The sequence below is a fragment of the Lepidothrix coronata genome, unplaced genomic scaffold (assembly GCF_001604755.1).
Source record: "Lepidothrix coronata isolate B3197 unplaced genomic scaffold, Lepidothrix_coronata-1.0 Scaffold28, whole genome shotgun sequence".
Taxonomy (NCBI): Eukaryota; Metazoa; Chordata; class Aves; order Passeriformes; family Pipridae; genus Lepidothrix; species Lepidothrix coronata.
Window position 1 is genome coordinate 3,466,760 of NW_016690208.1, and position 26,037 is coordinate 3,492,796.

At 49.3% G+C, this 26,037-nt stretch overlaps 2 protein-coding genes across 5 annotated transcripts in view; both read left to right on the forward strand.

The window, feature by feature from the left end:
- The window catches only part of ADAMTS13 (ADAM metallopeptidase with thrombospondin type 1 motif 13), a 24,136-nt gene extending 9,551 nt beyond the window's left edge, over positions 1-14,585 (forward strand). For 3 of the 4 annotated variants that reach the window (XM_017810261.1, XM_017810262.1, XM_017810264.1), the window contains exons 11-29: positions 6-110; positions 539-690; positions 799-862; positions 1,380-1,506; positions 1,867-2,015; positions 3,300-3,420; positions 4,157-4,237; positions 4,474-4,655; positions 5,080-5,215; positions 6,804-6,933; positions 7,519-7,708; positions 8,410-8,527; positions 8,831-8,960; positions 10,309-10,513; positions 11,000-11,297; positions 11,771-11,917; positions 12,362-12,538; positions 12,885-13,069; positions 13,328-14,585. In XM_017810261.1, the coding sequence (XP_017665750.1) occupies positions 6-110; positions 539-690; positions 799-862; positions 1,380-1,506; positions 1,867-2,015; positions 3,300-3,420; positions 4,157-4,237; positions 4,474-4,655; positions 5,080-5,215; positions 6,804-6,933; positions 7,519-7,708; positions 8,410-8,527; positions 8,831-8,960; positions 10,309-10,513; positions 11,000-11,297; positions 11,771-11,917; positions 12,362-12,538; positions 12,885-13,069; positions 13,328-13,486 (2,856 nt within the window). In that variant the 3' untranslated portion in view covers positions 13,487-14,585. The remainder of the gene's footprint in view (positions 1-5; positions 111-538; positions 691-798; positions 863-1,379; positions 1,507-1,866; positions 2,016-3,299; positions 3,421-4,156; positions 4,238-4,473; positions 4,656-5,079; positions 5,216-6,803; positions 6,934-7,518; positions 7,709-8,409; positions 8,528-8,830; positions 8,961-10,308; positions 10,514-10,999; positions 11,298-11,770; positions 11,918-12,361; positions 12,539-12,884; positions 13,070-13,327) is intronic. The other variant, XM_017810263.1, reaches the window with a different exon arrangement.
- A 1,067-nt stretch (positions 14,586-15,652) lies between these two features.
- Positions 15,653-23,598, forward strand: CACFD1 (calcium channel flower domain containing 1). The gene is made up of 5 exons (XM_017810273.1): positions 15,653-15,859; positions 20,566-20,638; positions 21,033-21,158; positions 21,274-21,381; positions 21,844-23,598. The coding sequence occupies exons 1-5, from the start codon at positions 15,736-15,738 to the stop codon at positions 21,935-21,937; spliced, it is 525 nt and encodes a 174-aa protein (XP_017665762.1). The 5' UTR covers positions 15,653-15,735; the 3' UTR covers positions 21,938-23,598.
- Positions 23,599-26,037: the final 2,439 nt, after the last annotated feature.

Here is a 26,037-nt window from a genome sequence, read left to right on the forward strand (position 1 = left end):
ACCAGGACATATGTAAAGTTCTCTCGTGCCACGTACAACCAGCAGACAAATCCAGCTGCACTCGGCTTCTGGTTCCCCTCTTGGACGGTACTGAGTGTGGGATCAATAAGGTGAGGAGGCTGCTGATCTGACAGAAGTGGGTGTGGGTGCTTTGGAGCTCAGATAGCAAGGCATTGTCAGGGGCTGGAAGGTACGTGGCACACTCTGCCCCTTGGTCAAGGAACTGAGGCCAGACTGGTACCATTATGTCCTGATGTTGGTGTTTCCACCATGTCTGTATCTCTGGAGTTGCTTTGCAGTTCTGTAGCCTGATGTCTGAGCTCTACTCTAAGACTTTACTTGAAATGACCTATCTGTTCTTTGTTTTAACCTCAAACTCAGACCCTAATTAGGAATGGGACTCTTCAGCCTCTTGTGAGAAGGGATTCTCTGTTACTCGCCTGCAAAATGACAGGGACTTGTGCCACCCTTGTAGATCCCAGCCCTGCTGGGTTCACTGTGGTGCTTCTGCCAGTTTTGTGTGTATTCTTGGTCCTAGTGGTGCTCCAAGGGCCAGTGCAGCTCTCTGGAAGAACTGAACCCCATGGCTGTGGTCCATGGACAGTGGTCAGCCTGGAGCCCCTTCTCCCCTTGCTCCCGCAGCTGCGGCGGCGGAGTCGTGGTGAGGCAGCGGTTCTGCAACAACCCCAGGTGAGAGGGGGGCACCTGGCTCTTTGCAGGGCCTTGGAGGGGCTGAGCCTTGCTCTCTGGCTGCCACAAACCTGAGGCTCTGCTGAGGAGTTCTCCTGTCATTCCCAGGCCCGCTTTTGGGGGGCAGGAATGCCGCGGTGCCAGCATCCAAGCGGAGATGTGCAATACACAGGTAACGGAGCTCACCACATCACCTGAGCTTTTGTCTGAACACTTTGAGAACTGGTTTTTGACTGTACACAACAGCTGACTGCTCTGGGAAGGAGGACTAAAGATCTGGTGTGCAGCCTCTATCTGTTTGACAACAGGAGAGGTGTTTGTGCCACTGAAGGCAGCAGTATTATTTAATAGCATTGTTCACGTTTAATGAAACATTTTCTCTATGCCCCCATAGCAGGACAGGTGTTGAGAAAATAATGACTCACTTAATAATAGTTTTCTTCAGAGGGACTTTCTTGCATTGTTCCTGTTTTCCTTACCTATTTATTTTGTACAAATAGCAAAGATATCAGCTTTCAAACACAATTCTCTGCATACCCTCTAACTTCCCTTTAAAGTGGTTTTCTTTATATGCAGTTGTTTTGATGTTTTACTTATGTTCTGCCTTTAGCTAGTTGATAAAATGCTGGTTGAGATTCTGTGCTCAGTCACTTCCTTTCCTTACCCACACAATTCTTTTTGGGATTCAGGCCTGTCTGATGACCCAGCAGGACTTTATGGCTGAACAATGTGCAGCAACAAATTTAAAACCACTGTATCTTACTGTAGAAACACCGTCCTTTTATACCTGGACTTCTGCTGTTGGCTTTGCCAAAGGTAAGGAAAGTGTGAAACCTCAGTTTATTTGTGCAGGGAGCACTCAGAGACGTGTCTGTACTTTGGAGTTAAAAGAATGTTTCACTGAGTTTTTTAGTTTTCACATGAAACCTGGGGACTCTGTCAGAGGATAGAATCCCAGAATGGTTTTGGTTGGACCTTAAAGATCATCTCATTCCAGCCCTTGCTGTGGGCAGGGACACCTTCCACCTAGACAAGGTTGCTCCAAGCCCCGTCCAACCTGACCTTGGACACTTCCAGGGATGGGAGTCCACAACCTCTCTGGGTTTCTTCCCATTTCTTGAGGGTCAGCCACATGCCTTCCTGAAAGATTAACTTTTTTCTGCCTGTCTGCTCCAGGGGACCTGCTCTGCAAGCACATGTGCAGGGCCATTGAGAAGGAATTCATGGTGAGCCGTGAGGACAGTTTCACAGATGGAACCAGGTGTGAGCAGGAGGACTCTGAGCACCACAGGCCTTTCCACCTCTGTATAATGGGAAGCTGCAGAGTAAGTGACTGGGGAATCCAGGTGAACCTCTGACAGGTAACCTGCACCAAAAGAGTCAGTTTGCTTGGAGCAGGGATAAAAACACAGTGTCCCAAACAACAGAGCAAGCTCTTCTCAGAAAAGAGTTTAGTTCTTGGTGTGTTGGATGGAGTCCAACAAATCTACTGTTCTGTCTATGCATCCAATGCCAATGCCCTCTAGATAAGACATTCTGTTAATTATGCATTAAGCACACATCCCTAATCCAAGAAGCAAGCGGTTTATGTGTTGGTGGAGGACACATCATTAGCTGCTCAGTTTGCCTGGTGTAATTAGCCCCATAAAATGCTGACTCTGTTGGAGCCAACAGATTGATTGTTGCAGTATCACTAATGAAAACTGAAGTATAACTTTTGGTTTTTTTTTTTTTCCTCTGGATTGGACCTCAGAAAGACATTCTTTGCAGATGAACTTGAATGTAACTCCCCCGCGCCGTCTGCATTTTAGTAACTGCTCAGTGCTGACCTGGGTGGATGTTTGCTGTTGTTTCTTTACATTCCCAGAATACTCTTTTTAAATTTTATGTTTTTCTCATTATCCTTGCGTTCACCATGTCTTGTGGTGTGTTTCCCCCAATGAACAGCAGAGGGTGTAGGCATAACCTGTTCTGATTTTGGCTGTTTTATTGGCGACAGTGATAAATATGCATGTTGTGGCAGCTTCCAAAGCCTGGGATCAGTGCCTCTAGCATAAATTCAGCAGTTGCACATGTTTTGCTGCTAAGCCTGCTGAGATCCTCCTGTAGCTTTGTGTAAATTAGTCTTGTTCGTGGGAATGAGGATAGAATCTCTCCTCTGAGTTCCATGGGATTGAAGGCCAGGCTGAAGGATGTGAGCTAGATTTGGCTTTGGGGCTTGGGGAGCTAAAGATTCCTTTAGAACCTGTCATTCATGTTTACTGTTCCCCTGGGCTTTTGTTTTTTCCTCCCCACCTCCAGAAAGAGTTCTTAGAAGAGAAGGAGTGCAGGGCCTTTGTTTTAGGTCACAGGAGAAATCTTTTTGGGCTGTTTGTTACGGGAAAGAAAATGTCACTCAGTTAATGAGACCTGTGCTCTCACCTAAGACTTCCCAGTCCCTGATTTTTCACATTGCTGTCCAGTGGTAGATGTAGGTACAAATGCATCTTTGTCTCTGTTGTCTTCTTAAATTCCAATTCCAAATGGAAAGGGCAGTTTCAGGAACTCAGGAATTCATTCACTTGTTTTCTCAGAATAGGCAGGTCTGACAGACTCTCCCCTCTGCTCAGGCATTCGGGTGTGACGGCCAGATGGACTCTGAGAAGACAATGGATTCCTGCAAGGTCTGTGGGGGTGATAACTCCACTTGCACCCAAGTGAGTGGATCTTACATGGAAGGAAAAGCTAAAGGTGTGTAGTCCTCCCCCTCGGGCTCAGCACTGCGGTGCTGTTTGTGTGCTGCATATTTGTATGCACAGTCAGTGGTCACAGTCTTTAGGAAGGGTATGGAGATGGACTTTGGGTGGTCCAGCAGAGAAGGCAGGGAGGTAGCTGGTGTGTAGGCAGAGTGCCTTTTTTTATTGTAGTTCTTCTCTGGATGTGAATCAGAAATGTAGTTCTTTGGAATTATTGGGAGCTGGAGGCCATATCAGATCACAGAACCATAAATATCCTGAGTTGGGAGGGATCCACAAGGATCATCAAAGTCCAAGTCCTGGCCCTGCACAGGACAGCCCCAAGAATCCCACCATGTGCCTGAGACCATTGTCCATGCTTCCTGAGATGTTAAACATCTGTTTGGGAACTGATCTGGATCTTGCAGTCTCACACAGTGATATTAGCTGAGAAGATGAACAAAAGAGAGGTGAGAACAGGACACAGAATTCAGTTCAGTTTTGTTTGCTGTATCACCATCCCTATGTTCAAGCCATGCACTGAGGTCACTGTGAATTCAGCCTGCTGTTGTATCCTTATGTATTTTATATTAGATACATAACCCCTTCAGCTTTGTTGCTGCCTGTAAGGCTTGTCCTCCCATGGACACATGCTGGTAGGGGGAAGAGGGGTTGATCTGTAATTCCCAACCTTCCTAACAGAAGTCTAGTGATGGAAGGTGACCATATCTTCTTTTTTTCCATCCTTCCAGAGTACGTGACATTTCTGTCCCTGCCTTACAACACCACCTCTGTCCATGTCACCAACCAGAGACCTCTCTTCACACACCTGGGTGAGCTGAGGGGGAAGGAGAGATGGGAATACAGGGCTAGAACAAATAAGGAAATGGAGTTTGGGAGGAAAATCCTTGATGCTGCACTTTTTGGGATGCTCTCCAGTGGGAACTTGTAGAAGCCATGCTCCTTGGGATGCCCAGCTTAGGTCAAACTGGTTTCTAACAAACAGGCAGCCTGTAGCTCCTGGCACCAGGGCATCCTCTTAACATCACTGCTGCTCTTGCTTCTCTAGCTGTGAAGGTTAAAGGAGAGTATGTGGTTGCTGGAAAAGGAAAAATCTCACAGAATGTCACCTACCCGTCAGTTCTGGAGGACAACCAGATCAAATACAAAGTGTTTCTCACCAAGGACAACCTGCCAAGCCTGGAGGAAATCCGTGTGGATGGGCCAACACGAGAAGAAATTGAAATCCAGGTAAATTAAAGTAGCAGAGTTGGAAGGGGGCCAGTCAGAGCTGGCCAGGTCTGTGTAGCTCTGCTGCAGTGCAGCATCCAGGTGTAACAGGCTTTGTGTCCAAGGCCAGGGGAGACAGTGTTCACTGAAGATTGCTCTTCTTGGGAATGGTTGAGGGTTGGCTGCCAAACCGGCTTTCTGCAGGTTTGGGGTGTGGTTGTGTGGGGAAAAGCACACAGATTTAAACCTTTTGCTTGGCTTAATCTTTTTTTATTGCTCTGTGTCCAGAATTCACAGGGTGAGTGCTCTGACTGGCAAGAACTGAGTCACTGCATTGAGGCTTAGGATTGGATGGAAAAACAAGAGGGACTGGCTTCTCTTACCTCCATCCTAAGAAACAAATCCCAGTTGGCTTGTGCACTGACCACAGGTTTTCCTTCCCCAGGTCTATAGAAGGTACACAAAAGAATATGGCAATGCCACCAACCCAGACATCACCTTCAGCTACTTTGTCCCCAGAGAGAATCTGACATATCTGTGGGTTCCTCAGCAGGGACCATGTTCAGTGACCTGTGGGGAAGGTGAGACAGCAGGACTCAGCCTTTACTTTTTATGGAGATCTGGGCAGACTTTTAGTTTGGTCTGAACTGCATTTAAAAGGAAATTGCTGACAGTGAGCTGCAGTTGCAAGTGTTAAACTGAACCAAAGGAATAAGTGGCACAGCTCTTGAATTCAATTAGCTTAATCATCAAAATGATACTGAAAATGTTTGATCACGAAGAGGATTTTTAAATAGGTTTTAACTGAACTTTTGGTTTTAAGACTAAATAATTTTCTCAGATTTTTCAAAGTTAGTGAAGACTAATTTGAAGTTGGCTAAACATCAGAAGTCTGAGACCAAAGTGGTATCTAGTGTTTAACTAAAGCCTCAGAGCTAATTATGAAACTTCCTTCTTAGAATTCTATTCCTGTGCCATGGCTAATCCTTTCTGTCTCCCTGAAGAAATCATAATGCAGATTGTAACAGCTCACTCTGATACAGGGTCTGACATCTTGTTTACCAGATAATTCAGATGGCACTGGCAGGCCTCTCAAGACTTCTATGACAAGGATTTAGAAAATGCATTAATGAATATTTATGGAAGTCAATCTATACAACTAGTTATGTCTGGAGAGCTTTTCTCCAGCAAATTCCCCAGGTGAACTGATTGCTGAAACCCTGAAGTAAAGAACTCCAAATGCTCTAGGGCTTCCCAGCTAATGCAGCCAAAACAGAAAAAAAATGAGAAAGTTGGGACTTAAAATAACAGAAAGTTGAGAATCTGAGCTGAAATTACATCTTGAGAGCTGAAAGTGGTGCTCAGGCCCTCCTTAGCAGTAGACATTATTTGAAAACAAGGAGGGTAGAGAAAAGATAACATTGCTGATTGATTCTTGACATTTGCTGCTCAGGGTCATGCTGTTTGAGATTCAGGAATGCCTGGCTCTCCTTCTGGGTAGCTCATTCACTGAAAGGAGACTCCTTACAGCTTTGCTTGGAACTTTTTTGAGTTTGACTTTTCATCTGCTCTGCTTGTCAGTTCGTTATTGTTGAAAAACTTGCTTATGGCTGTAGTTTATGAATATTTCATTCCTTGCATGCTACAGGCACTGCAAGTCTGCACTTTCTCTCCCAGTACCTCCAGTCTAGTTCTGGCTGTTGATGATCACTTTGAGGAGGCTGGCATGGTGCTGCCTGAGCACAAAGGCTGTGTGATGGTATTGCATGCTTAGCTCTGCAGAATGTCATTTAAAAGCAGCTGTCTGCTAGAGCTTATATTCAGCAACCTGTCCCTCATCAGTCAGACATCGAGATCATTAGAAGTAATTTGGATCAAATTATGATTGATATCCTTGGTCTTGCAAATGGCCAGTTTAGAGCAATCATTTTGGCAGTGGATTATCCATCAAACTTCTCATCTTCTGGAGTGTTCACCTTTGGAAAATCACTTTAAACTCTTGAGGAAAAGTTATATCAGAAAGGAGGGGTTTGTGTATTTATAGGAAGTCTGTATTCCCAGTTACACCATTTTCCTACACAGAGTAAAGTAAAATTACTGCTTCTTCCTAATAGAGGTGAACTGTTCACTTTGTTAATAACCTCCACTGCTTTTCCTTTTGTATCCCAGGGACACGACCAGTGGTTCATGTCTGCTTTGATCAGACAAAGAATGAAATCACGGAGGATCAGTGGTGCCTGGAGCTCCCACAGCCCCTTCCAGAGCACAAGCCCTGTGCCATGGAGCAGTGCCTGTACAGGTTGGTATTCCTGGGAGTTCAGCTGAATTCCTGCTTCCCTTTTCTCTGTGGTCTCATTTGCACTGTGGGAGGTGAAAAAATAGAGAAGAATGAATTAGTTTCCTCCTAATTGTAATGGCATAGCAGATCCCAGACCATGTTCTGTCTTTCCTGGTCCCATGAGGTAATTGAGATGTCAGCTGAAGGAATGGCAATAAATGAAAATACTTTGAGGGCATGGCCAGAGGAAGATGTCTCTCACATCCCTTCCAAGATTGTGCCAACAAAGAGGAGGAGAGCCTTTGTTAATTATTCTGGACAGAGGACCAAGAGCCAAGCCTGCCCAGACACTGACTTCATAGACATTTTAGTGTTTAATAAAAAGTGATTACACTGTGAACTGTAGCTCTTTAGCTTACATGCTTTTAGTCCTTGGAAGTTGTCAGTGCAAGAACTGAAATTGTCCTCTCAATCACATCCAAACAAGGCTTTTGAAACAGAAAAGCTGCTGAATACTCTGCATGACCCATTTCTGTAATAAATGGCGTCAATAAACCTCCATGATCCAGACGGGAAACAGAGTGATACAATTTACTTCCCATTTAGGTGGAAGATGTCTCAGATAGATGAATGCTCTGCTGTCTGTGGAACTGGAGTTGCCCAGCAGAATCTGACCTGTGTTCAGTTCCGTGATGGACTGGAGACTGTGGTGGATGACAGCCTGTGCCCAGCAGAGGAAAAGCCCCTCTCCCTTGTGCCCTGTGTGGTCAATGTCTGCCCTTTAGGATGGGACAAAGTGAGTTTACTGGCTTGGCTTTTTTCAGGAATCTCAGTGGGAGCTTTGCACTTGTGATCCACAGGAGGCCAGTTAAGAACCACCACCTTACTGCTGGAGCTGAGAGTGGTTTGCACCAAGGATGTCTGCCCAGTTAAAGGTTCATGCTGTCACTTTAGACAGCTCTGTCCCTCTTCAATTATGCTGCTGATTCATCAGTTCATAGTGGTGGTTTGCTTAGAGCAGGTGTTGACTGTTCCTTCATTTCTCCTCACAAAACCAAAACCAGAAATAACCCCTGGTCCACTGTGAAGTACCTCAGTGGGAAACAGTGGGGTTCTGATATGGTAGGGAGGATTGCTGGCAGGGAAGGGGGATTCTCAGCATGGGATCACTGCTCCAAATCTGTATTGGGGAGCCACTGCCAGGTTTACTTTTAGAGATGGGGAAGATACTACTTTAGGCATGTCCAGTCTCAGGTCTCTCTCTGTCTCTCTCTCTTTAGGGAATTAGGAGGCGTCTTGACTTTTGGATGTTCTTAGTTGTCTCTGATAGTTCTATATTTTATAACAATAGAGAAAGTGCTTAAATGTGCCTCTTTCTTCAGTGACAGCAAGTGTGTTGTAGGCTCGATCTGGAGGTATCCCCCAGCTTCATTAGATCAGGACTGATGTGGAAAGCAGGTGCCAATGTCAGCCTGAGTCTTTCTGCTCTGTTCTGAGGAGGAAGATGCACACGTGCTTCAGCCTCTGGAGTCACTTGGGCATATCCCATTGGAAAATCGAACTGTGTATGTCTGGAGCCCTGTAGTTGGAGAATGTTCTGTCTCCTGTGGTAGAGGTGAGACCTTTCAGTGCTGCAGGAAATGCTACCTGGCTGTAAGTGTGAGCTCAGTGCCTGGGAACCTCGGGGGCCTGGTCTTTTTCCCTCTACAGTTCCAAATGTAGCTGTAGTCACAATCTTTTTGGAAGAGGCAAGGGGACCTGGATCAGGCAGAGAATAATTTAGAGAGTGGCCTGGCTGCTCATGTGCTTCAGAGTTGGGGGGATGAGTGCAGTAAGTGTGCCATGGCTCGGGCAGAGTTTGCTTGTTTTGTACACACAGACATTGCTTGGCCTGCAGTAAGGTTGCTTCCCTTCCTAGGTAAGACTCAGCTGCAGTATGTTTGTGTGGCTTTTGACACCAAAGAAGAGACCCAAGAAGAAAACTGTCACCCAGTGCCAAAGCCAGAGAGCAGGATGGAAGTCTGTGATCTCAGTCCCTGCCCACCAAGGTAAAGCAGTTATCAGGAGACAACGAGCCAGCGAGAGGTCTTTCCATCCTCTGTCTCCAGAGACATGATAAAGTGAGAGTCAGGCTACTCTGAGGATGTTGTCTTCCTCTCCCCTTCTCTGAGAGCACAGCCAGCTGCAAAAACTGTAGCAGTGCTCCATACTCAGCAAACTGAGAGTCTTTCCTGGGCTGGTGTGTTCTCAGGCAGAACTAAGTGAAGCCTTTGCAGTTTGAGTCCAGAATAAAACTGAAAACCTCTTGATCCCTTATTACCCTGGGGAGGTAGGAACAAATCCATAATTGCAAAAGGTGGTGACACATTTGCCAGCTCTACAGTTTCCACATAGCATCAAGGAAAGGAGGTAGAATTAAATACAGTCAGAATCTGGAACTGCTGCTCTGAAAACTGTTGGAAATTCATTGCACTTTCCTTAGGCTTTGTGGTGTTGCAGACTGCACTCCCTGGGGTGACTGCTGATCTCAAATGTGAGCCAGTGTGTGTGTGTGTGCATTAAAAGAATTCCAATTGTACTTCTATAGACTGGAAGTACACTTAAAAAATTAGTTAAAATTGGATTTAAGATTGGATTTAAAATCCAGTGAAGACAGGTGACAGCTGGAGGTACTCTCTGATGGCTGCATTATTCCAGGTGGCATTACCCCATGGGCCCTGTGCAGGAGGTGTGATGCACAAAGTCCTCTGCTGTGCAAGGGACTCTGGAGAGAAGACAGGAGAGATTGTGGCAGACACCCAGGGTGGTGGTTTGCCTCACCCAGAGGAGCAGGAACCACGTAATTTGGAGCTGTGGCCTCCAAGGTCAAAGTGGGCCACAAGAGCAAGCACTGGGGAGGAGGGGCTGTCCATGAACTTGTATGGTGTGATCTGGGATATGGCTCAGGGTTGATAAATGGGCCAGAGCTTGCCCTGCCCTGTTTGCTGTAGGACTGCAAAGCTACAGGCATCTGAAGTTTTCTTACAGGATGCCACTCCCAGGACCTCTGGGTCTGATCCTGATCTGACTGTTCAGTGGTGTGTGTTTTGGAGGGAGATAAGATTGTTTCTGCAGTTAAGCCTGTGTGTGTCACCCTGGGGAGGACTGTGATGGATCAGAGTAAGACCCAGGGTATATTTGGAATCTGGCAAAATGCAGCTGCCCTCTGTTTGAGTCCAACTCCAAACCTCCTCTGGGCTGCCCAGCCTTGTTCCAAAGGCTACCTTCCAAGTACTGTAAACAGCAAAGAGTGAGAGGCAGAAGGACAAAGCATGAGGGAGTTGCAGTGCATTTTCTGCAGTGAGAGAGGGTGGGGATTCATCACTAACTTACTTTTTCTCCTCCATGCCCTGTCAGGTGGAAGGTGACCCCAGCTGGGCCCTGCTCCTCCAGCTGTGGGCTTGGCTTAGCTGTGCAGCTGGTCACCTGTGTGCAGATCCACCAAGGCAAGGAGGTTTTGCAGGAGGAGCATTTGTGCCCTGTGGCAGAGAAGCCCCCCACCAGTGTCCCCTGTGTCATCAGAACGTGCTCTTACGAGTGGAGCTTCAGCGAGTGGTCAGAGGTACCTGCCCCCATTCAGATGCAACAGTTTAACAGCCATTCACTGCCCTGAAGCATGCAGGGGAGAATCACAACTTCTGCCTCATGTATTTGCTTCCCACAGAAATGCTGAACTGTTTCTAGGGATGTTTTCCATCCTTTCCACTGCCCTGTGTTTAGCAGCCGTAGGTTTGCTTCCCACCTTTCTCAGCTAAGGTTTTGGCTGCAGTTTAAAAGTGGCTCTTGGCATGCTTTCTTCTGGAATGCAGATATTTTTGGATTTTTTAGGAAGTGGTTCTGCAATTTAAATATATAATTTGGAAGATCTCCTGGAAGGTGGGGCCTCTTCTAAGCTGATGGAACAAGAGCACTGAAAGGGCGAGTGGGAGAACAGCGGCAGTGAACAAAACATCAGCCCCCCCACCCCAGATCGTGCCTGTCAATGCATTTATTTCTAAATACCAGCTGGGGCACAGGGATAAAGGACTGTTGGTTTGTTCCTCTGCAGTGTTCAACCTCCTGTGGGAATGGCATTCAGACACGGCGGGATTTCTGCCTCCACTCGCAGACCCGCAGGCACGTGGACCCCGTTTTCTGCCGCCGCTTCCCCAAGGCCATCGTGGTGCGTGGCTGCTCCTCGGGGCCCTGTCCTGAGCAGGTGGGGACCAGGTCCCCTGGGGCAGAGCTGCAGCCAGTGACACCAGCCACACACCTGACAACAGCTGCAGCTGGCAGGGAGGAGAGATACAAAAGCCTGGATCTGCCTCTGTCTGCTGTGCCTCAGGAGCAGACAGAGACCGGCGGAGGTGAGGAGGATGCTGCCAAAAGGTGATTCTTGTGTGCAGCTGGGGTGTGGTGACCCTGCTGCCATACAGGGACCAGGAGCATGGGAGGGAATACTTCTGGTGAGGAGGGAAAATATGCTGTTCCAGAATGCCCATGTTATCTCGAGCTAGGAAGTCACTTCCTGTGCTTTCCAAAACTCTTTTGATTTGGGAGCCCTTGGCACAGCAGCTCAAGAGTTCAAGAAGCGTTTGGACAACACTCTCAGGCACATGGTGTGATTCCTGGTGTGGCCAGGAGTTGGACTCAATGATCCTTGTGTGTCCCTTCCAACTCAGGATATTCCATATAATAGAATACTGTGATTCTGTGACTCTTCCCATGCTTTGCCCAGGTGTGCATTTACCTGTTCATTGTGCCATGAAGGGAATGGGGGTTGTTCTTCAGCAGCTGTGGTTCCTTCTCGATGTGTTTCTCACCTGTCTCTGCTCTCCAGGTGTCTGTGGAAACCTGTTTCTCAATGCCACTGGGATCATCAACATGACGGGTGTGGAGAGCAGCGACTGCACCGTGGCCATTGGGAGGCCCCTCAGGGAGGAGATCACACTCAGGATCCTGGAGAGCTCCCTCAACTGCAGTGCAGGTACTGCCTGGGGCTGCTGGGAACCAGCCTGGCCCTTTGGGAAAGCTGCACCTCCTTTGGTGCCCTGAAAGGTTCCTGCTGCCTTGGAGCTTGTGTAATCTCTGAAACTGTTTTACTGAGTTTTTCTGTCCCACCAAGTTGTTGCCAGGTGGAGCAAAATGAAGATGATGCTTGTCCTCCCCTCACACAATGGTTTCTTACCTGTTTTATTGGTAGATATGAGATGAGATGAGTTTATGGGGTTCAAGAAGCTGCTTGTTTTGGCCTGTTATACTCTAATATACTCTCTTGCTGGAATCAGTACAGTTAGATTAGTTAACTGCACTGTTCTCATGACAGATTTTGATAAGATGGGGAAATTACTTGATTCCAGACCTATATGAGATAAACTGTGCATTTTTCTTGAAGTAAAAGTGTTTCTAGCCCCTGTGCTCCTCGTTCCAGGTGAGGTAGTGCTGTTTTCTGGGCGGATGATGTGGCGGACAGGCTGCAGGAAGCTCCCTTTGTCCCTGATAAATTCCAGAACGAACACACTGATTGTGAAACAGCGTGTTGTGCTGCCAGGAAACGGGGTCATTCTTCAGTACAGCAGCAGAACTGCAAGGAAAAAATATTACCAAGGTACCTCACTGAAAGCTCTGCTATTGCTTTAGACTAAGGCACCCATGACAAGGTGTTCCAGAGTTCCACGGATGATGGTTGCCTATGGAAATCTATGGAAACCTTGCTTCATTTTTAGCAGCTAATAAGCCCCTTCTTGAGGAGTGTTGGAATTAGTATTAATTGTGGACTATTCCCTTATTTTAAGGGCAAGCCCTCCACAGGTGTTTGCTGATGCTTGGAGGTTCCCAGATGAAAATCCTTAGAGAAACTGTTCTGCCTGTGTTTAATTTAAATGTTTTCTTCCTTGGAGATGCTGGATGCTTCTCTAAATCATATTCTCTTCTGCTCCCTTTGCCCCTGTCAGACTGTGACAAGCAGCTGTTTGGTCCCCAAGGGGAAATAGTGAATCCTGTGCAGTTGCCTGACCAAAGGCAAGGAGTCGTGTGTCGGACCTTCATCGACGTGGCTCCCCAGCACCGCATAGCCCTCCGTGCCCTGTACACTGACCTGGGCACCGAGGGCAACCACACCCACTTCAATTACATCCTGGTGAGTCAGGAATGCTTTGGATGGGAACACACCCGTCTCCTCCTTAGAGATTTCCATCCAGTTCAATCACAAATCAGCATCAGACTCTGTTATGTAAACACTGATGTGAGTGAGAACTGCTGAGATCTACTGTACTACTTCTAACCTTTGTAGGGCAGCTTTTCCCTGAGTGACCAATTTGCAAGTCTCCAGTATATTTTTTTAGGCGCTTCCTTTGCAGGCTGCTGAGGTAAAATGGTTTGGTCTCTCTCCGTGCAGGTCCGTGATGTGAGCACCATGAAGACGATGGTGTTCCGTGGGAAACAGCAATTCCTCTGGCAGTCAACAGGAAGCCAAGCTGAAATTGAATTCCATGAAAATGTTAAGGATCACCCAGCCAATTTCTGGGCTGAATATCACGCTATTGAGCCCAAATAAAAGGAGCCAGGGCCACTGCACTGAGAAGGGCTGTGGCCCAGTTAGTCACTGCTGCCTGTTCAGTGCTCCAGGGCACGAGTCATTTAATCTTCTTGCAACTGCTTCCCCACCTATTGAGTAAGAACAATATCTCCTGACTCCTTTGGGATCTCAGTTAATATTGATAAAGGTTATGCAAAAGACATGTAACCACCAAATATTTAGCAAATATTCCTCATATGGATTTTCTGTCTGTTTTGGTTGGATTTAATGCAGGTGGTGACTTGGACACTGAAGTCTCAGGGTCCTGCTTCTGTAATATGCTGTGACCTCTTAGGAGAGTCCTTTAATTTCTCAGTGTCCCAGAACAAACCTCTGTACACCACCAATAGCTGCAGTTATGGTTTAGCCATTAAATTCACTCTCTTGCAGTGTAAACACCCCTCAAAACTGAGGCCCAGTGAAATTCTGCAGTGTTACAAAGAAGGCAAAGCTGTGTCTGAGGATGAACTGCCAGCACAAGGAGACTTGTGTGCAGGGTGGTGCCACAGGTTGCTCAAAGCTTGAATGTTTTCAGGAGTTGGCTGAACGGAGGCACTGCTGACCTGGGCAAGCCCTGGTGACAGCTGGCTTTATGTGGGAGGACTAAATGACATCCTGAGGTCCCTCCCCAGCCACCCATTCTGTGGTTCAACTATTATAAACCTGACAGTGATACCACTGCTTCTTTTCTGGGAGAAAATAAAAAGAATTCCGTCTCTTAATGCCAGGTTTGATGCCAAGACTTACTCAAATAAGAACAGTAGCTGTGCTGTTAATCTGTATCTTCATTTCATAGGACCTGTGGTTGAGACTGTATGGGCAAGTTGTAGCAGGGAGAGGGATTTTAGAGCAGTGGCAAATATTCGCTCGAGTTTCATTTAAATGTATTTTTTAGTTGTTTTTTTTTTTTTTTTAATATCTTGAACATTGGACGGTGCTCTGGTCCAAATCTGTCATCCTCCTCAAAATCACAATATACTGCTTTAGGGGTGTTTTCTGCACCTGGAGCCTGGCTGGACACATCTGCACTTGCTCTTAATGCTGGATGCAATAAATGGTTCTGCCTGGGCAGTTTTAACCCTGCTTCTGCTTTCTCTCAGTTGGATTCTCTGACATCCTTTCACAACCACAAATATTCGTCTTAATTAATAGTTGTTTTTTTGCTGGTTAAACGTGGAGTGCTTTTGCTTGCCAGCCTCTAGATTTACGTCCCATTCCTGGAAGAGCTAGAAGGTAGATTCCTGAAGCGAGATCCTCGAGGAGCTGGATATATCAGCTATCCCACTGCAGTGCGTGGGTGATGCAGGCACTGGGCCTTCATTTCCTGTCTGACAGGAGATGGTAATGAAAAGACATCCTTTTCTTAATCCTTTTTTTGTAACCTTCTAGCAGATGGGATCTGTCTTCCCACTCTGCTCTGGATCCCAAGTCTCACTGCTATTTATTGTTCCAGATCAACTGTGCAGAGTTGGGCTCTGGTTACTGACCGTGTGCTCCATGTTCATCTGCAGAAAACGCAGCTGCTGTCTTTATAATTTAAGAGAATTCAGGGTGTTTCCCTGTACCATTTGTTTGGATTACCAACAGGTTGCCAACTGGGACACCTCTGACTTGCAAAGCCCTACTTCTGCTCCCATTTTCTAGGGGAAAACCACTGATTCCATTCCGACAAGGGGAGCTGTACCTCTTATCTCTAGGGCGGAATTTTGTAACAGTGTTAAATTCACCTTAATGCAAGGATTCACGTGTCCCTTTCCGGGTGAGCAAACACTGCCTGCAGGGATAACAACACTCAGTTGTTTGCCAGGGGATCCAGAGCTCCTGTGCCCCCAGACCCCGGCGTGGGGGTGCACGGCTGTGCCTCCGCTTATGAATATGTACAGGGCGGGCTCTGCCCACCAGCCTTTTAATGAGAGTGACATCAAAGCCCAAAGCCCTGCCTGCTGCCGGGGGGGACCCAGAATGCAACACACGCAGGGAGACGTGGAGGCAGCTCCGCTGGCATCGCTGCTGCTGCAGGCACAGACCCTCCATTGTCAGCCCTGGGGGGGCCCGGCCCTGCATGGGGGCGCGGGGACAGGCCCAGCAGCACCAGGGCTGGGCATAGGGGTGTCCCCTGGAGGGGGGCACAGGGGGGGTGTCACCTGCAGGGCGGGCATCCTGCGCTGCCGGGGCTCAGGTGGGGAGCCGGGGGGGCTGCCCCGTGAGCCCCCCGGAGCAGGGGGGAGATGAGCGCTCAGGATGAGCAGTTCCCAGCAGCAGCCCCTGAGCCAGCGGCTCCCTCCGCCGATGATGGCATGACCTGGTGGTACAGGTGGCTCTGCAGGATTGCCGGGGTCATCGGGGGCATGTGTAAGTATCCCCTTCCCTCGCAGCCAGAGGTTCCCCCTGGGCGCTGTTTCTGCATGTGAAAGCGCGTGTGTCCGGGGTCCTGCCACCTCTTGTTCGGGGTCTTGTTGGTGCAGGGGGGTCGTGCCACGAAAGCCTTTTGGGGTTATGGGTTTGTGTCTGCTCTGGACACTCGTGTGCTGCTTTTTTGGGTAGAAGGAGGAGCGGTGGCTGTGCCTGAGGAGGGGTGGTTGTAGCTGCCCACGAGGGATGTGTTTTGTGCTCACCAAACCTGAACTTTGGCACCTGGGAGAAAGGGATGTCACGGTGGGGGGGAACTGCAAATCCTCGAGTTTCTTCTTGGATACAGCACTCCCTGGAAGTGATGGGAGCAGCAGCTGAGCCCCTGGTACTGCAGGGGAGGGCTGTGGGCAGATAAATGAGATTTTACTGCAAGCACCAGGGTCAGGGTGCTCGTGCTCAGCAGGGTCAGGTCAGGGCTGGAAGGAGGGCCACAGGGTTTGGTTCATCTTATTTGACTTTTGGGTGTTTATATGTTCCTGCAACTTATTTTCTTTCCCCATCCTGACCGTTGGAGTGTGTTTCCCATCGCTTCTATTGCTGATTGCACAGGCCCTGCCTGCGGGGTTTTTTGAAGGTGAATAATGGACTTGGTTTGTGTTGTGTGTTTTTAAGGGGTTTGGTAGGACACTGAGAACAGAGCTGCAGACAGCAGAGTGAGTTGGCTGCGCTCTGAATTACCTGCTGCTGAAAAAAATTTTCCCAGGGAAAGAGTCTTTGCAACTTTGCCAGAAATCAGCCTGTCCTGGAGTGCTGTTTTGCTACATTCTGTGGAGAGATTAATAGCCTTTAAAAGCAGGAGGGACTGTTATGACCGCTTAGTCTGATCTCCTGCAGAGCACAGGATGGAGAATTTCTTCTGCTTCAGGTCCATGACTTCGAGTTAAACAAGAGGGTTTCTCAGCCAGTGCAGTCAGCCCTGATTTATTCCATCAGCTGTAGCATTTTATCTGATCCCCCTCTCTCCCTTCCCATGCCTGCCTCTTGCCTCGGGGCTGCACAAGCCCAAGGTGCTTTCAGAGGTGACATTTGTGGGCCGTGGTCTCGTTGGGCAGGCTGGCGACAGCCCTTTTTGGCCGGGCTGGCAAAACACGTGCTGCTCGAGCCCTTTCATGCCTTGGGTGCTGAAATTCTGGAGGTGTGACAGGATTTGGTGGGGCTGCTCCGACGGGGCCAAACATCCCGGCCTCGCCATGCCCTGCCGGAGGCCCCCGCGCTTCTGGCCCGGCCGCCGGCCAGGACACCAGCTGGGATGTGTCTGTGGAGCAGGTCCCAGGTGGGGGTTTAGTGGAGCAGCGTCTTTCCCACAGGCTGGGGCTGTAGCAGGAGCCCCGGTGCTTTTCCTGCAGTTCTGTCCCATACAGGGTGAGGAGCTGGAGAGAGGGCGGGTCACACTGGTGGCACTGCCCACCTCGTGCTAGAGTAGCTCACGAGGGGCTCAAAAAGTCTAAGCCTCTGGAGACTTTTTTTTCCTCCTCCTCTGTCTTCGTGTTTCAAAGCAGCTGAATTATACTTGGATTATTTTTCCAACCTTTTGTTCACAGCTCTGAGAACTCTTGACTTGTTTTTACAGGAAAGCCGAGAGTTTTACGTATTTGGGTGAGTCTGGGAGAAGAAACTTTTGGAAGAAGAGACAGGTTCTTAACAGGATTGCCAAAAATTTGGGCAGTGACAGCTTGTTCTGTAGGCCTGACTATCTCCCTCCACGAGGTTCATGAGGCAGTGAAACACAAACTCTCCTTATGAGCAGGGACATGGGGGACTGTGGAAAGAGACAACCAGTGCCCTATGCTGGTAACATTCCTCTTCAAAATGCTGCTTGTTCAGCATCACCTCGTTGAAGGTGGATGATTTGGAGAAGGGGTGATGAATAAAACAGCAAGGCTGGAGTTTGCTGCTATTCTCAAAGCTCACTATGAAAAAACAGAACTCATTTACAAGGATTGTGGTGCTGGATTATTTCTTACAGAAGGAAAAACGCCCTGCAGAAAGGAAGAGAAAGTTTGTTAGTGGAGGTGAGACAGGCAGACAACATCTGCCACATGCAAACACCTGCAGCCACAACTTGCTTAAGCCAGAAAAGTCCAGGGGCTGGAGCAGGAACCAGACAGACAAAGTTCAGGATCTGTCTCTGGCTCTTTTACACGCTGGCTTGGTGACCTTGGCCAAGTCCCTTCTCTCCCTTGTGTTCCTGTTTGTAATAGGATGAGGAGAGTCTGTGGCTTTTGTAAAATGCTCTAGGAGCAAAAATAGGCTTGTGTTGAGGACAGTGACCAGCTGCTGGAAATGAATAGAGCCTTTGTGGGGAAGGGTGTCCTTCCCCCCTCATTTTAGCTCCCAGTTATTTGTGCTTCCTCAGGGATTCGAATGGGACAGCAGTTAAACAAATGGCAGAACTGTCTGTCTTCCATAGCTTACGTGCCACTGAGCATTGTCTGCATTTTAACCCTATCATGAGGCTCTGTTTTGCAGAAAGAAATCTCTGGCTTGGCAGCTCAGTCCCCTTTTGGCTGCTGAGGCAGGAGCTGATCCTGCCCCGGTGGGACAGGGATGCACCAGGCAGCTGTGGGATGTGCTGCTCTGCTAAGGAGGCCCAAGGTCACCAGCTCATTATCTGCCTCTGTGGCTGTTGGCAGCCACCTCTGAGTGCAGTGTTCCTTCGATCCCAAACCTTTGACTCCTTTCCTGCTGGTTGGTGCTCCTGCTGACAAAGGGACATGCTCAGCTCAGGCTCTTCCTGGTTCATTAGTCCATTGGCAAGCGGGTTGGTTGCTGAGCTGACACTGCTGCAGGGACACTTAGTGCTCAAGGGTTGTTTTGGGGTGTTTGAGGACCAAACCAAACCAGAACCCTGGCAAAACAACCCCTGGTTGGCTTGATTAAAAAAAAAAAAAAAGGATAAGGCCAAAAGTTTGCTTGGAAAAGAACATTCTGCTTCCCTCAGTTTGTTCTGTGGTGGAGACCAGCTGGGAACTGCCTGGACCTCTACACTCTGCTGTGCTGCTCAGCCAGGCAGAGTCCTGCCCCAGCCCTGGCTGTGTTTTGGGGATAGTTCACAGGTTTTGCTGCTCTGCTAATCATGAGGTGCCAGAAAGTCATTCAGCATTATTGTCAGGAGTGTGCCCTCCTGGGGAAGAGCGAGTGCCACAAGCCTGCACTGCTTCCCCTGAGCTCCCCTTCCATCAGCATCCAAGGGTTTGTTTGCCACAGAGAATTAGAGCCCCTGGTGTTGTGCCCTGCTCTCTGTGCTGCTCCCAGCAATCCTGCTTGCCATTGCTTTTCCAGCTCTCCAGCTGTTTGCATGTGTGGCTTTGGAGCAGATCATCCCACCCCAGTGCCTCAGTTTCCCCTGCAGTGTGGGGACACTGACACTGTCCCTCTGGGGAGAATGAGAAGCGCCCTTGGAGCATGGATGTTAATATATCCTCTGGCATTTCTGCTAGCTGATCTTGCTCTTGCAGGATTCTCCAAAATATTTTGGGTCCTGTGGAATTAGTTCTAGGAAATGTTTGAAATTAACCTTGTTTGGTGTTTTCTAAAACCGGGAGGTCATTTGCTTGTGGGATGACCTTCGGTCGTCCTATCATTGCCTGCAATTCTGCATCCCAGCCTGGTGAATAAGGATAACCACTTTTAAAGGAACTTTGAGGATTCAGCAGTCACTGCTTGAAAGAAACCTTGCAAGCATATGCTAGGCTTTTGAAGGTCAGGGCTGCTCACAGCAGCTCTGCTGAGGGATCCCCTGAGCAGACACTCCTGAAATCCCTGATCCCAGACTGGTCTCGTTCTCAGAGAGGGACTCTGCTGCTCTCCACTGTGCTGCTGATCATCCCCAAAACGGCCTTTAAGGGCTACAGAATTAATTTTAGCTGGAGTTTTACAGGCTGGTGTTGTTTACTGTGGACTCAGCCCGTGTCTCTGCCCTCCCTCCCCGGGCTCGGGTTCCCGGTGTGCAGCGGCCGCCGTCTGGCATCGGCAGAGGGAAGGGGTTGTATCAAGTGCCAGGGACACTCTGCAAGTTTAATGAGGCAGTAAGGAGGTGGATGCAGCCTCTGCTTGGTCGCTGCTGCCTGGTTCCTCTCCTTGTGTTAGAGTCAGGAGTGCTGGGGCTGTTTTGGGCTCTGCTTTATTTGTATTAGCAGAGACCCAAACTTGGCTCTTTTCTGCCCATCTCTAGAGGAGCTGCACAGGACCAGCAGCATGTGGTAGAGACAGGGTTCACCTCTGGTCTGTTTATTGTTTGCTTGTGTGCCAGTCGTGTTTTTGCTGAACTGTCCCTGTGCTGCTCAGAGGTGGTGCCTGCTGGCACTGCTTTGTTCACCCCAGGACAAAGCAGTAATTCCTTGGCACATAAAAATCAGGTGCACGTAAAAATCATGTAAAAGCAAACACTCTGTTGTTCTGCACAAGGGAAATAGTTGTTCAAGTGTCATGCTGAGACATCAAGTGCTTGGAGCAAAAGGATACCCAGCCAGAGGAACTGGAAAGAAACCCTCTCCCGGGCATCCCAGGCTCTTTTTTTGGGCCATCAGAACTTTCCACCCACCCTCCTGTGCTTCTCTGCAGTGCCTAGAGGTGCTGGCCAAGGGCTCCTGATCGTAGGCACGCAGGGTGGTGTTTGTGGTCACTGAAAACCTCTTTCTTTCCAGCCTGTGCCATCGCTGGTCTCTGGAACTGTGTCACCATCAACCCCCTGAACATCGCAGCCGGCGTGTGGATGATGTGAGCAGGGTTTCCTTTCGTTTTTCTGCTGGGAGGGAGGTTCTGTTAATTAGACTCCTCTGAGAGAGGGACAGAGCTGCTCTACTTGGGCAGTGGATGGGAGCGAAACATCCCTCAAACTCTGGGAATTCCCAGATCTTGCTCTGCCAAGCGGGTTGAGATATTGAGTTTATTCTATTTATGTTATTTCTTTGTGTCTTTTTGGGTAAATACTCAGATACCCTTGACAAAATAACACCAGGGTTTGGGAATTATCAAGGAGAAGGGGGGGAGCACCGTGGGGCCCAGCCTCACCATTCCCTCTGCGTTTGGGCGTGGTGGTCTCTGGGGGGCTGGGGGGACACTGCTGACCCCCACTCTGGGCTGGATTAACTCTGGTTTGCTCTGTCCGGAGGCTCAACGCCTTTGTCCTGTTCCTGTGTGAAGCCCCTTTCTGCTGCCAGTTCATCGAGTTCGCCAACGCCGTCTCCGCCAGGGCGGACAAGCTGCGGGCCTGGCAGAAAGCGGCTTTTTACTGCGGGTGAGGATGCTCCGGGCTCCTGGTGGGGATGCACGTGGGCACAGCGTGATGGGTGAGCACCCCTGCACCCCGTGGGGAGGGCAGGCAGGCTCTGAGGGCTGCCTCTGTCTTCCAGGATGGCCGTGTTCCCCGTCGTGCTCAGCCTGACGCTGACCACGCTCTTCGGAAACGCCATCGCCTTCGCCACCGGGGTCCTTTACGGTCTGTCGGCACTGGGCAAGAAGTAAGAGACGTTTGTCTGCTTGGGGAGGGGGAGGTGGAGCTCCAGCCCTCACCCCGTCTGCCTCTCTAAGCCACTGCTTTCCTCTTGCACTAACCGTGTTTTTGGGTGTAAATGCTCCCAGAGAAAATCTCCCTGGCATCATCTCGGAGCCCTGGGGAGGAAGGCCCTGGGGTTTGCTGAAGCTCTGAGCTTCTGGGAGTTCAGACTAGGTTGCCCTGAGGGTCCCAGCCCTCTTTCTGCAGCTGTTGAGTGGATGGGCCCAGCTCTGGGGCAATGAGCAGCTTTGGTGGGGGGTTGGAGAGGGCCAGCAAGTCTCATCTCACTGTTGGCATCCCTCAGCACAGATGGCCAGGGTTAGCCAGTGGACCTGGGCCCCAGCTGGGAAATGTCTCTGCCAGGGGCTGTACCCACCATGGTGGGCACCTGGAGTTCACATCCCCACACTGTCTCTTCTCTCCACAGGGGGGATGCCATTTCCTATGCTCGGATCCACCAGCAGCAGAAGCAAATGGATGAAGAGAAGCTCACGGGGACCCTGGAGGGACAGGCTCTCTGAGACATACAGGGTAACCTCTCCTGGACACTGAGATGGTGAAGATATGGAAATCCACTCTGCCCTTCCCTGTGCCTGCTCCCCTCTCTGCTACACTGCAATTTCCCTGGACACTGCAGCACCTGGAAATCTCAGGGGCTGGGGCAGGCTGTGCCCTCTTCTCACACCAGCAGCCAGACTTCAGCATGTTGGTCCCTCTCTACTCCTCAACCCTCAACCAAATATCTCACAGTCCCTTAATTTTTTAATATTTTTTTTCTTTTTGCTGCAGAGGTGCTGGCTCTCTGAGTGCTGCTTTCCCAGCCTGAACAGGCAGCCTTTTTTGGGGGTGCCCCTTTGGGAACTGCTCTCTGGATGGGTGGGGAGGGACAGAGGTGACCTACCAGCTCCTTGCCTGTGCTGGTCTTGTGGGACTTCCAGAAAAAAACCCATAAAGACAATAACCATCTCTGCAGAGGAGCTGCCAGAGGTGCAGGGGCAGATCCTGGGACCTACAAAGCACAGTCCCTGCTCCCTCTGGATACAGCTGCAGGCAGTTACTGTGATTTACTTGAATTACAAGAATTCATTTCTTTGTCTTAATAAGGGCACTTTTCTTAAGCTTCACTCTTTTACTGGGGCAGAAGGGAAACAATGTTTGCTGTACCTCAGCTGGAAAAAGGGTGTTGTTGCTTGAGCCAAGTGGGATTTTTTGCTGGTGTGAACATCCTTCTCTTGTGAGCCTGGGACCCATCCCTCTATGGAAGGGACCTGCTCTTTGCTTGTCTGGTACAGCCTTTGTCTTTGGGCTCGTGTTGTTTTTGCATCAGTCCTGAGTTGGGTTTGCATGGAAGGGTTGAATATCCTTCCTGTGCAAATAGAGAGGAGGCTGCACCGTTTCATTGTGGACAGCTGGGGTGTCTTGCTTCATTATTCCAGGCTCTATCAATGGTTTTCATGTTGTATTTTCTGTTTGCTTTGTACCAGGCAGCACAGAACAGTTTCAGACCCCCCTCTTCTCATCACGGTTTCTTCTGGGGGTTTTAATTTATTTGATTTTTACATGGTTGCTTTTTGATTAGGAAAAAGGGGAATAATTTATTTCTAGTTATTTAAGTATTTTGATGGGACTCATTTTCTCTGGATATAGGAGAAAGGAGTGCTCTGTTTCCTGTCCTTCAAAAGGCTGCCTCTTTCACCAGGGGTCTCTGAACCCAGGGACAGCCCTGACTGCTGTAATGGGAATGCTGCAAAATCCAATTTCAGCCTTCAGAGCATTACTTAGACTTTTGAAAAGTGTGTTGTCCTTTGACCCCTTTGTCTTGTTCTGGGTCGCTGGCTTGACAAAGTGTGTTTTCCCCCTCTTCTGGGAGAGGGAAGGAAGGAAAACTAGACTGTAACTGCTGTATTGGAGCTGCCACAACCCTTTGTGGCCCCAGCTGAATCCCTGGGGAGCAGAGGGGTTGTGCTGTGGCCTGAGAAAGGCTGGAGGCTGAGTGCTGTCTGTCCTGCAGGGATGGGTGCTGTGGGAGGAAGGCACCACATCCAGTGGGATGCTCCAGTGGGAATAGCCTCTCTGCTCTCCACAGGGTGTCCCTGTGCAGCACCTCCACTGGGGAGTTCAAGGGCAGAGTCCTGCCTTGTGAGCAGGACATGTGCTCTGATTTCAGGGGGTTTGGGGCAAGGGCAGAGTCCTGCCTTGTGAGCAGGACATGTGCTCTGATTTCAGGGGGTTTGGGGAGTTCTGTAGTGTTTAGTAGAGCAATGTTGCAGACTGGTGCACGTAGCTACCAGCATGTCTTTGGTAGTGACTGCTTTGCTCTGTGAGTAGTTCCACAGTAGCTTTAGTGACAGGAGGTAAAAGGCAAAGCAGAGGCATTGGGGTAACACTTGCAGGCTGGTCTGAGGGGCCACAGAACTGGTGGGACCCTCGTGCCTTCATCTGACTGTCCTGATGCCAGGGACCAGCAGTGGTCCCTGGGGCTGGGGCAGGTGGGTGCTGCTGCAGGTCACCTGGAGGGCTCCCTGGTACAGGGATGCTCCTTGGCATCCTTGGATGCCAACAGTGCTGTCATGGTGTGTTTTGTGGCAGAGGGTCCTGACCCTGGGGCTGAGGCAAGTGAACAATCTACACCAATCTGCCACTGTGAGTGGGATGCAAAGCTCAGCTCTGAGCTGAAAATGGGCCTCAGGGACTCTTCTGTAAGAGCCAAGCTGGAGCCTTCAGCCACAATGATTAAAGTGTCTCTGTGCCTGCCACGAGTGGGGGTGTCTCAGATCTGTGCTCCAAGGGTGCTGACTCCTACAGGTGCCTGTCTGGAGTGGGAACTCTTGGGAATTTTGGCTGTCTGATGCAACTGAAACCAAGCCAGATGCTGCCATCATTGCAGACAGGCTTGGTGACAGCACTCATGGCTTTTAAAAGTTGTAGCAACAGTTAGTGTATGGTCTCACCTCTGTGTGGGCAAGAGACTGTTTTGTGGAGATAGAAAGGACCTTTAGAGTAGTAGCATCACAGTAGTTAATATGCCCATTCACAGTGCATGGTGGTTATTAGTTGTCTTTAGAGGCACCCTCGGGGTGCCTGGAGCTGTGTAAGGACAAATGAAGTTCAAACCCTGCTCTGGAGGTTTTACAGGCTCAACCCAGTCCCTGCTGGTGGCATCCAGGCTGGATGGCTGATCCACGGGCTGTCTGTGGAAGAGGTTCTGCTTGCCAGGTCTGGAAAAGGCTTCCTGGGAGACAATGGGATAGAAAGTTTGTTATGTGAGAGCTGAGGAGTGGGTGATGCATTGGCTACAGCGAGCTGTTGACACCTGGGCACTGGCAGCACACGTGCCCCTGGCAGAGCCTGTTACACTGGTCACCACGTGAGCATTTATACAGAGTGCAACTCTTCCATGTCCTGCTCAGCCAGGAAGCTGACAGCACTCATGCCTGTCAGCTCCACTGTCCCCTGGGGCTGCCCACTGGGCGTGAAGAGCAGAGCAGAGCTCGCTTTCTGCTGCAGACCCAGACCTCGCTGCTCTGGGCAGAAGCTGGTTTTGTAACACCAATTGATTCTCTGTGTGTGCAGTGAATAAAAAGACCATTCTACCTCTGGAAAGAGCCACTGTGATTTCTCAGACTCTAAAATGTTGTAGCAAAAACCATCAGACTTTCTATGCTGAAGAAAGGAGGTCACTCAGAAAATACTTCTCCAGTGAGGTTCTCGCAGGACCTGAAGAGTCCAACCTCATTTCATATTTGGGCATTTTCTCCTTAGGCTGAGCTTCCTGGGAAGCTCAATTCATGTTTGTCATTTTTTCCTCAGGGAAAAAGCACCAACTGTCTTCAGGGAAGGGGTTCACTGAAGATATCAAGACCTGGTCCATGGGCATGTGAGAAAAAGAACGTTCTAGCACAGGGCTGCCAGAGATCCTGATCTTCAGAAGGTCAGTGGAAACCAGAGGCTCTTGAGAGCTCTGGTAGTCAGGCCATGCTTAGAAACAGTCAGATTCCAGCCAGGGCTGAACATCTTTCTGGAAAAGGGTCTCAACAGCAAAGGGTAGGTTTAATGCTGAATGTTCTCCGTGTTTTTTATTTCAATCCACCTCTCTTCCTCTGTCCCTGGCTGCTTTAAATTAATGCTAAATGCTAATGTGATAAAGCACATCTTCTCTTAGGTGATTTCTCTCACCTCCTGCTGCAGGAGATCTAAATGCCAACTGGCATATCTTAAGGGCTGGGTCGTGTGTGCTGTTTTACCCCCTGCTTCCTTGTGGCAGCGGGTTTAATGTTCCGAGAATGGGAGGGCACAGGCATCTCCACCAGCCCTCGGGGTGCCCAGTGCATTTCAGGAAGTTGGACAAATGCCTGGGCACATCATCTCCCAGCTCAGCCTTTGTTGTTCTGCCCTTCTGGGAGGAGTTAGGTTGGATGTGAGACTCAGCAAGGCCATTAGTTCCTCAGCGTCATAACCTCCTCCTGCAGCTGTGTTTTACCTAGGGTTAGGCTCTAAAAGATAATTGAAAAAAGACCTTAATCTTGCAGGACACACAGGAAAGGGGTAAGAGCAATTTGCTCCTAACTATGCAGCTGAAATCTCAAAGTGATGGAGGGGGAGGCTCCACACAACTGTGATG